The sequence below is a fragment of the Plecotus auritus genome (assembly GCF_963455305.1).
Source record: "Plecotus auritus genome assembly, chromosome: 14".
In the NCBI taxonomy this organism is placed as follows: Eukaryota; Metazoa; Chordata; class Mammalia; order Chiroptera; family Vespertilionidae; genus Plecotus; species Plecotus auritus.
Genome location: NC_137780.1, coordinates 3,615,523 through 3,625,014, shown reverse-complemented (window position 1 = coordinate 3,625,014; position 9,492 = coordinate 3,615,523). Strand labels below are relative to the sequence as shown.

Here is a 9,492-nt window from a genome sequence, read left to right as displayed (position 1 = left end):
CATGTCTGAATCAGCAGCCCATACAGCCATACATACAAACATACATACATACATACATACGTGTGGGTGTGCCATGTACATTTTGGCTGGCTCCAGGAATAAGAGGACATCTTGTGTCCCACAAACATTTGCTCACATCCCTGCAGGTGGGACAGCTTACGCATGGAAGTCTAAGGACAATTCGGACAGCCCGGGCTCAGTGGATTGAGCATTCATTATCCCACGGACCAGGAGATCCCAGTCAGGGCACACGTCCAGGGTGTGGGCTCCATCCCCAGTGTGGGGCGTGCAGGAGGCAGCCGATCCATGGTTCTCTCTCATCATGGATGTTGCTATCGCTCTCTCCCTTCCTCTCTGACATCAATAAAAAAAAAAATATTTTTTTTTTTAAAAAGGCATTCTTCGCTTAGGGATATGCAAAAACCAGGCCCAGGTCTGTATTTCAGTTACGACAACTACGTTTCAGATGTATAATCACGGTCGAAGCACGAAAACCCCACTAACCCATTCTCCCCGTTTGGTGTGCCTGGGGCTGTCGGGTTAGCGGGATGGCTGCGTTGGGTGTTTCTAAACCTCAGGCACCCAAATAGGAGCATAGTAGGCATCGGACTCTCGTTTTTCCCCCCTGATTTTTGCTCCTTGAAAAAAAGTATGAAAACTACGGAGTTTCAAAGCCGAGAGTCGTCCTCACCAGAGCCGGTCTGTGCCTGCCACACACGGTGCCTGGAGCAGCCCTCGATCGGGACACCGCCAGCCCCCCCCCCTTCCTTCTGTGCACGACAATGCAGCAACATTTCACGCTCGACCCCCCAGACTCCGAGGTGCCTTTTTAATATCAGACAGAAATCAACGCCAAGGGCAGAGCTCTACATCTCCAAAGGCATGAAAAACGGCTTAGGTTACTTCCGAAAGGCGCGGCCGACGAGTCCCATCCCTAAGCTCAGACACAGGAGGGGAACGTCAGAGGCGGGAGGGGGGACACAGAGGGGGAAGGCCTCCCCGGCGCAGGCGGGGTCCTTGCCGTCCACGGAGCCCCTCGTCCGGATTTCCTCCCAGGTCCTCCCGGGGGGGGGGGGGGGGGGTCTCGCCGGCATCATACGAAGCAGCAGTACTTCTTCCACCAGGACTTGGAGAGGGTTCTCATTTTGTCCGGAGTCCTGCTTTTGGGTTTTTTGGGCTGCTGCTGCGTGTCCGCGTACTGGATGCCGGCCACGATGGCCGCGTCAAAGACCTCTTTGAGGTTTTTCTGAGTCAGGGCCGAGCACTCGATGTAGGAGGCGGCCTTGATCTCCTCGGCGCACAGCTTGGCCGCCTCCTCGGGCACCGGCTTCTCCTTGCACTTGTCCAGCTCGATGAGGACTTTGACGTCTTCCCGGAGATCCGACTGCGTGCCCACGAGGATGATGGGGGCCTTGGGGCAGTGGCGCCGGATCTCGGGCACCCACTTCTCGGTCACGTTCTGGAAGGAGGACGGGCTGACCACGCTGAAGCACAGCAGAAAGATGTCCGCGTTGGTGTAGCACAGAGGCCGCAGCCTGTCGAACTCGTCCTGCAATAAAGTTATCGGTTATTTTTTTAAAAAAATATATATTTTTGTTGATGTCAGAGAGAGGAAGGGAGAGGCAGAGAGAGAGAAACATCAATGATGAGAGAGAATCACTGATTGGCTGCCTCCTGCACGTCCCCTAGTGGGGATCGGGCCCGCAACCCGGGCATGTGCCCTTGACCAGAATTGAACCTGGGACCCTTCAGTCTGCAGGCCGATGCTCTAACCATTGAGTCAAACCAGACAGGGCCACCCAGAGTTATTTTTTAAGTCCATCTTACCCACAGAAAGACCACCTTTACATTTAAAATACATACATATATGTATTGATTGATTTCAGAGAGGAAGGGAGAAGGAGAGAGACAGAAACATCAATGATGAGAGAGAATCACTGATTGACTGCCTCCTGCACATCCCCTACTGGGGATCGGGCCCGCAATCCGGGCATGTGCCCTTGACCAGAATCGAACCTGGGACCCTTCAGTCCGCAGGCCGATGCTCTAACCATTTAGTAAAACCAGATAGGGCTACCCAGAGTTATTTTTTAAGTCCATCTTACCCACAGAAAGACCACCTTTACATTTAAAATACATATATATATATATATATATATATATATATATATATTTATTGATTGATTGATTGATTTCAGAGAAGAAGGGTGAAGGAGAGAGATAGAAACATCAATGATGAGAGAGAATCACTGATTGACTGCCTCCTGCACGTCCCCTACTGGGGATCGGGCCCGCAACCCGGGCCTGTGCCCTTGACCAGAATCGAACCCGGGACCCTTCAGTCCGCAGGCCGATGTTCTAACCATTGAGTCAAACCAGTCAGGGCTACCCAGAGTTATTTTTTAAGTCCATCTTATCCACAGAAAGACTATCTTTACATTTTAAATACATATATATATATATTTATTGCTTTCAGAGAATAAGGGAGAAGGAGAGAGATAGAAACATCAATGATGAGAGAGAATCACTGATTGACTGCCTCCTGCACATCCCCTACTGGGGATCGGGCCCGCAACCTGGGCATGTGCCCTTGACCAGAATCGAACCTGGGACCCTTCAGTCCGCAGGCCGATGCTCTAACCATTGAGTCAAACCAGACAGGGCCACCCAGAGTTATTTTTTAAGTCCATCTTATCCACAGAAAGACCACCTTTACATTAAAAAAAAAAAATGAAATATATATATATATATATATATATATATATTTATTGATTTCAGAGAAGAAGGGAGAAGGAGAGAGATAGAAACATCAATGATGAGAGAGAATCACTGATTGACTGCCTCTTGCACGTCCCCTTCTGGGGATCGAGCCCGCAACCCAGGCATGTGCCCTTGGCTGGAATCGAACCTGGGACCTTTTAGTCCACAGGCCGACGCTCTATCCGTTGAGCCAAACCAGCCAGGGCTGAGTCAGGATATTTTTACATATCACACCCGACAGCCCCCTGTGGCACTCTATTCAGCTGCTTGAAAGCTTTCACTCGACTCTCTCCTAGGAAGATACTGACATCGTCTCGTTCCTGTTTAACATTTCTGTCTATGGCCGCCGAGCATCCTCAGGTGTCACGTGACCGATGACTTCCCGGGGCCAGGAAAGGTTCCAGGTCACCCAGGTTTTTGTGACCAACTGCCAAGCTCCGATTATTTACACATGACCATTCACATGCCCATGACTCCGCATCCATTTTCCTAGGAATAAAGGAAACCTGGGTGTTTCGTTTGGACTCTACATTTCCATCGCCGGGTGACAACGGTCTAACGATATTAACGTCGGCCGGCTAACGTGATCAGGAGTGACGGGGGCATCTCTGAATGCCCCTGGCCCCTGGCCAGTCTTCTGTGAGCGAACGTCAGAAAGAATGACTTGGGTTTCTTAGTGCCAACTTCGAGCTTGAAAGAATCAACACAGAAACTCGACCAGGTATAGACCACGGCCCGGCCCTGAAGTCCAACTGATGAAACGTTCCCTCTGTTCTCCGACGCCCCGAAGGAGAAGCATAAAACCCAGAGCCGGTGCGAGGTCAGCTCCCTGGGGCGGCTGCCCTGGCTCTTGGAAGGCCCTCACCCTGGACCGTGCCCTGGCATCTGGGGTTGTATTACCCGTAAGAAGAGAGGCAAGCTCAGGGCCCGGGGCCCGCGACAGGGCGGGCGTTTTGAGATCTGGCTCCCCAGACTTCTGGAGATTCTGGCACAGGGGTGCGGGAAGCCGAGCAGAAATGAAACCCTCCTGTTCATCGCCGGACCAGAAACCCTAGATATTTGCTGCGCACGTGTGTGCGGCGAGGCCAAGGGGGATGTGCCCTCCAGGCAATGCGCGTGCCCTCCAGGCAATGCGCGTGCCCTCCAGGCAATGTGCGTGCCCTCCAGGCCATGTGCCCGGAGGCCCGGCGGTCCCTATGCCTGGGGCTCTGTGGGGAGGATCTGGTTCAGGGGCCGGGCCGGCCAGGCAGGCAGCTGGGCAGTAGGTCCGTCCAGCTGCAATCTGATGACTTATTTTTTTGGTAGAAAGGTTTTTTCCACGCGCCTCCCGGGTCCAAAGGCTGGAGGCTTTTCAGCTCCTCCTGGCAGGGCTACAACAGACCAGTCTTCCTCCAGCGGGGCCCCCCCCCGTTTCTCGGATGCCAAAGGCACGTTCCCCCAAGTCCTCGGTGTCGGATCCGTTTTCACTCCAGTAAGACTGAGAGCCCGGCGTTTGACCCTCCTTTTGACATCTGTGCTCACCTCGCCTCCCTGACGATGCAAGGAACGATCTCTCCCGCCGGGAGAGCTGGATTCTTGCTCTGAGCGTCGATAGGAAACCTGCTGTGGGGCCCCAGGGTATGGCAACCTGTGCTCACTGGGCTCCAGCTGGGAAGGGAGACAGCTGAGTCACTGGACATCCACCAGGCAATCCTGGGCGCTGCCTGGAGGAGGGGCGTTCGTTCCACTGGCTGAGTCAACGCTAAGTGACTCTGACAGGAGTCAAAACAAGTCCTTTAAGAGACAGCTGATCGGGCCGAAACCGGTTTGGCTCAGTGGATAGAGCGTCGGCCTGCGGACTGAAGGGTCCCGGGTTCGGTTCCGGTCAAGGGCATGTACCTTGGTTGCAGGCACATCCCCAGTAGGGAGGTGTGCAGGAGGCAGCTGATCGATGTTTCTCTCTCATCGATGTTTCTAGCTCTCTATCCCTCTCCCTTCCTCTCTGTGAAATATCAATAAAATATATATAAAAAAAAAAAAAAAAAAAAAAAGATAGCTGATCGGCTCCGGAGCCGGTGGGGAGAGAAGGGCCATCGCTTTGGCCAGCTTTGCCAATCGTCAAAACCAACACTAACGGATACTCGGGGAACAGGACACCACGGATTCCATCTTCCCAGCTGTGTGTATTTCCCAGTTTTTACAGTTGGTTTTCTACAAATCTTCAATAAGTAGCCTCATTTAGGACATAACCAGGTATACTTCACTAACGAGGATATCAGGTAAGAAATACAATAATCGCAACGAAAACACGGCTGGGTGACCAGACAAATATATCCCAAGTACCCCCAGAACTTTGCAACTTAGCACCCAACCCCTTTATTCTCTAAAAATAAAGGTCTTGCATGAAAATATTTCTCAAATGATTCACATGGTTCTCTGACGTTTACTTATTTTCTTTTAAAATATATATATTTTTTATTGATATCAGAGAGGAAGGGAGCAGGAGAGAGAGAGAGAAAAACATCCAGGATGAGAGAGAATCATGGATCGGCTCCGTGGTTGAGCGTTGACCTATGAACCAGGAGGTCACGGTTCGATTCCCGGTCAGGGCACAGGCCCGGGTTGCGGGCTCCATCCCCAGCGTGGGGCGTGCAGGAGGCAGCCGATCCATGAGTCTCTCTCATCACGGATGTTTCTCTCTCTCTCCCTCCCCCTTCCTCTCTGACATCAATAAACGTATATTTAAAAGGAAATAAAGAGAACAGAAACTTCAGTGGTTTGAGAGTCGTGCCAAGGGGGGACTGAGTAATGATGAGCCCCTGAGCTCTTGGCGATGTCCTCTCCCCTGTATCCTCCCCCTCCCTCGCCCGGCTGCCTCATCCGAGAGCCTGGCCCTCAAGACAGGAATAAATGTCCATGATTCGAAAGACGGCGTTCCAGTCCAGCCCTTCCCCGCAGCGCCGGCCAGCTCCCACCACCGCACCTCGGCCTCCACGGACAGCAGTGGCCCTGGGGAGTCGAGCCCCAGCTTCAAAAGCCACACAGGGACACGGACGGACATAAACCCCATCTTCTCGTCAGGACAGGCCCTCAACATCTTTAACACGCTGATTATAAGATACGACCAACTCACTTTGAGAAATGATTGCAAAGCATTTTTTTTTTCTTTCGTAAAAACCAGCAAGTAAACAAGATCAGAAACTCCTGTGAGGTGAGAACTGTTCTTGACCCTGCTGTCCCCCCGCCCCCCGTCCTGGCCACACCCCGTTTTATGGGTGCAGAGATTTCCCGCACGCCCGCCCGCCTCGGAGAGGGGCCCACGGCGGGGGTGGGGCGGCTGCGTGGAGGGCGGCTGCTGGGAGGCCGTTAGACAGCCGTTTCCTGTCCCGGCACGGAATCAGGATGTGATACTGACCTGTCCCGCCGTGTCACAGAGCTGGAGTCTCACGGGCCGTCCGTCCACAGACACCACAGCTGAAAAACAAGACCAAAATGATTAGCGGGGCTTGTCTCTTAAGCGCTTGCCCAGGAATCATCGTTTCGGCCTGCCCCACCGTCCTCACTCGGACCCTGCGGCTCCTATCCTGGGTCCCCCGATCAATTAAAGACTTGCCTAAAACAAGGGGGCCAGCAAGGCATCTTCTATATATATAAAAGGCTAATGTGCCAAGTGTCCCCTCGGGAGTTCGACCGGGAGTTCGATCGCTTGCTATGATGAGCGCGGCCACCAGGGGGTGGCATGATATGTGGTAGGCGACCAGTGGCGGCGGCGGCAGTGCACGGTTGGCGAGGGAAGGAGGAGGCAGGGAGGTGGGGAGGTGGGAGGAGGGGAGGCAAGGAATCTGATTGGCCCTGATTGCCAGCCAGTCCTAGGGACTCCACCCATGCACGGATTTTGTGCACCGGGCCTCTAGTTTTTAAAAGAAAAAATATATATATATTTGTAGTGATTTCAGAGAGGAAGGGTGAGAGGGAGAGAGAGTGATAGAAATATCCATGATGAGAGAGAGAGTCATTGACTGGCTGCCTCCTGCACGCCCCCTACTGGGGATGGAGCCCGCAACCCCGGTATGTGCCCTGACCGGGAATCGAACCCTGACCTCCTCGTGGTTCATAGGTTGATGCTCGACCACGGAGCCACGCCGGCCGGGCCACAAGGCATTTTTGGTAAACGACCCTCCAGGGGTGACAATTCCATCCACTGCCACCGATGAGGCAACCCCCCTCCGCCCGCCCCCGAGCCTTCGGCGGCACCCCAGAAAGGCCTGCACTTTCCTGCTGCTCCCCAAGATTTACTTCCCGGTCACACGCGTTTCAAAAGATCTAGAAACAACGCGGGAGGGTAAGGGGATACCGGCCTTGCAGCTTCACAAAGAACTGTTTTCCCCTGGGAAACGCCCGGGTTTATCACGAAACTGTAGCTGGTTTGGAGAACGTGTGCGCACACGGGCTGCCCGCACTGTCCCGTTTATCAGAGAGGCCACGGCGGGTCTCTCCGCGCCAGCTCCGGGGGAGGGCTCAGGGAAGAAGAGGGAGAGACAGCGTGCCCGCCCGGCCACGGAGTGGGGGCCTGGAAGGCTCTACAGGGACTGGGCACTCCGTTCTGTCTCAACGTGACTTTCCACGTTGTTCATAAATCTGGAGGTTGGTCCCTGGAACCGACACAAAAGGGGAAGACCCCAATGCCATTGAGGTGGGCAGGGGGGGGGGGGGAACGCAGGGGCCCAGCACAGTGTCTCGAGGGCACATCTGGGACAGAGGAGAGGAAGGGCTTGCCAACCATGACTTTTTAAGAGGCGGAGAAGCGCCCTGGCCGGTTTGGCTCAGTGGATAGAGCGTCGTCGGCCTGCGGACTGAAGGGTCCCAGGGCATGTACGTTGGTTGGTTGCGGGCACACCCCCAGTGGGGGGTGTGGAGGAGGCAGCGGATCCATGTTTCTAACTATCCCTCTCCCTTCCTCTCTGTAAAAAAAAAATCAATAAAATATACTAGAGAGAGAGAGAGAGAGAGAGAGAGAAGCATTTAAAAACTAACAAACCGAGAGAGTGTTCCCACTCGTTTCTGTGGAATTTCACTTTTCCCTAAATTGCAAGAAGACGTGAAAAATCAAGGTAAGGATCCCTTTCTCTTTGCATCTACCAACCCAAAGAGCATAGGGCCGGTTTACAGGAGCTTCAGGAGACAGTGAAAGAGGAGGATCCTAAGAATCACCAACAGCCAGTGGGGGCGGCGGGAGTGGGGGCGGCCGGGGCCAGGGGAGGGGGGGGGGCCTCAAAAAGAAAGAAATCCTGTTTATCCTCCGGCTTAACCCCAACCTGAGCCCCCGCCAGGCCCGCTAGGACTCCGGCCACCAAATCCACTCCCTTTCCGCCCTCTCCGCGGCCCTTTGAAGCCGAGATGCCCCCGGCGAGAGGAGCCGCCCGGAGGGAGGGAGGGAGGGAGGGAGGGGCGGGCACTAGGCCACAGGTAATGGCACCTGCGCGCCCCCTTCCCCGGGGACCCGCGGCGGCGGCGGCGCCAGCCACGTCCGACCTGACGCCACGCAACTTCCCGGCGCAGACACGGACCGGGCAACCTGCGCTCGACCTGTTGGATCCCCGCTCACGGTTTCTCTGTCACCCCCAGGCTCGCACGCCCGTCCCCACCCCCGCCGCGGGCTCCGCTTTTACGCGTCCCCATTCTCTCTGTCCCCGCTCGCGGGTCCCCAAGGCTCGGGGACTGTCTGTCCCGCGCTCCGCACTGGGTCCGATCCCTGGCCGGAGCCGGGCCCCGGGGTCCTGCAGCCGCCCCGGGTCCCCGCGATCCCCGCCCCGATCCATCTCCCTCCTCCGGGCCCACCGGGTCGGTCAGCACCGCGCCCGCGGACGGCACCCCCGCGCGCGCCCCCCGTCGCCACCCCCCCAGCCGGCTCACCCGAGAAGTTGTCGAAGGCGGTGGGGATGTACTCGGTGGGGTACCCGTTGGTGGTGTAGCTCACCACCAGGCTGGTCTTGCCCACCGCGCCGTCGCCGACCAGCACGCACTTGATGCCGCGGCCCTCGGCGCCGCCCGCGCGCCCCCGGCCCCCCTGCGCCCCCGGCCCGCGCCCCCCGCGGCCCCCGCGCTCCCGGCGCGGAGGCACAGGCGGCGCCTCGCAGCGGCCGGGGAACGCGGGGTCCCCCTGCTGCGGGGGCATCGGTCCACGCTCGTGGAGGTGCAGGCGCGGGCGAGCAGGGCCGGGCGCAACCGCCCCTCCGTCCTGGAGCCTCCGGCGGGGGAGACGCTGTCACCGACCGCCGCGGCCGCGTCCCCGGCCCCGAGAGCCGCGGTTCCAGGCCGCGCGGCGCCCAGACAAAGGGAGCCCCGGAGAGTCCGGCTCTGCGCTCCGGCGGCGCCACCCGCTCTGCCCGCGCGATCGGAGGACTGCGGGCCGCGCGCCGTGGAGCCCGGGCGCGCTGTCTCCTCCCGGCTTTCCGGCGACGCCACGCGCGGGGGGCGGGCGCGGAGGAAAAGGAGGCGGATCCGGCCGGCGGCTGGTCCCGGCGCCGAGACCACAGCGCCCCCCGCCGGCGCGCCGGGACGCTGCACCCGCTCCGGAGGCGGTGCCACGCCGGGAAGGGAGGGGGACTTGGGCGCCGGTTCCCCGGACTCCGAACACCCGCGCCGGGAACCGCCCCTCGCCGCGAGCGACGCCCGAGGTGTGGCGCCTGCTGGAGCCGCGCTGTCCCGAGCGGGTTCCTCCCCAACGCCCGAGAGGGACACCCCCTCTCCTGC

At 57.3% G+C, this 9,492-nt stretch overlaps 1 protein-coding gene across 1 annotated transcript; it reads right to left on the bottom strand.

Annotated features, from left to right (window-relative positions):
- Nucleotides 1–810: 810 nt before the first annotated feature.
- On the bottom strand, nt 811–9,203 carry RHOU (ras homolog family member U). The gene is made up of 3 exons (XM_080651311.1): nt 8,653–9,203; nt 6,155–6,213; nt 811–1,549 (listed from the first exon to the last, which is right to left on the bottom strand). The coding sequence occupies exons 1-3, from the start codon at nt 8,912–8,914 to the stop codon at nt 1,094–1,096; spliced, it is 777 nt and encodes a 258-aa protein (XP_080507437.1). The 5' UTR covers nt 8,915–9,203; the 3' UTR covers nt 811–1,093.
- Nucleotides 9,204–9,492: the final 289 nt, after the last annotated feature.

Excerpts from the sequence above, each read along its gene's own strand:
- RHOU (XM_080651311.1), bottom strand. The coding sequence starts at position 8,914 with ATGCCCCCGCAGCAGGGGGACCCCGCGTTCCCCGGCCGCTGCGAGGCG. Across the intron at positions 6,214-8,652 it reads CGCCTTCGACAACTTCTCGG|CTGTGGTGTCTGTGGACGGA; the intron begins GTGAGCCGGCTG and ends CTTGTTTTTCAG. Across the intron at positions 1,550-6,154 it reads TCTGTGACACGGCGGGACAG|GACGAGTTCGACAGGCTGCG; the intron begins GTCAGTATCACA and ends ACTTTATTGCAG.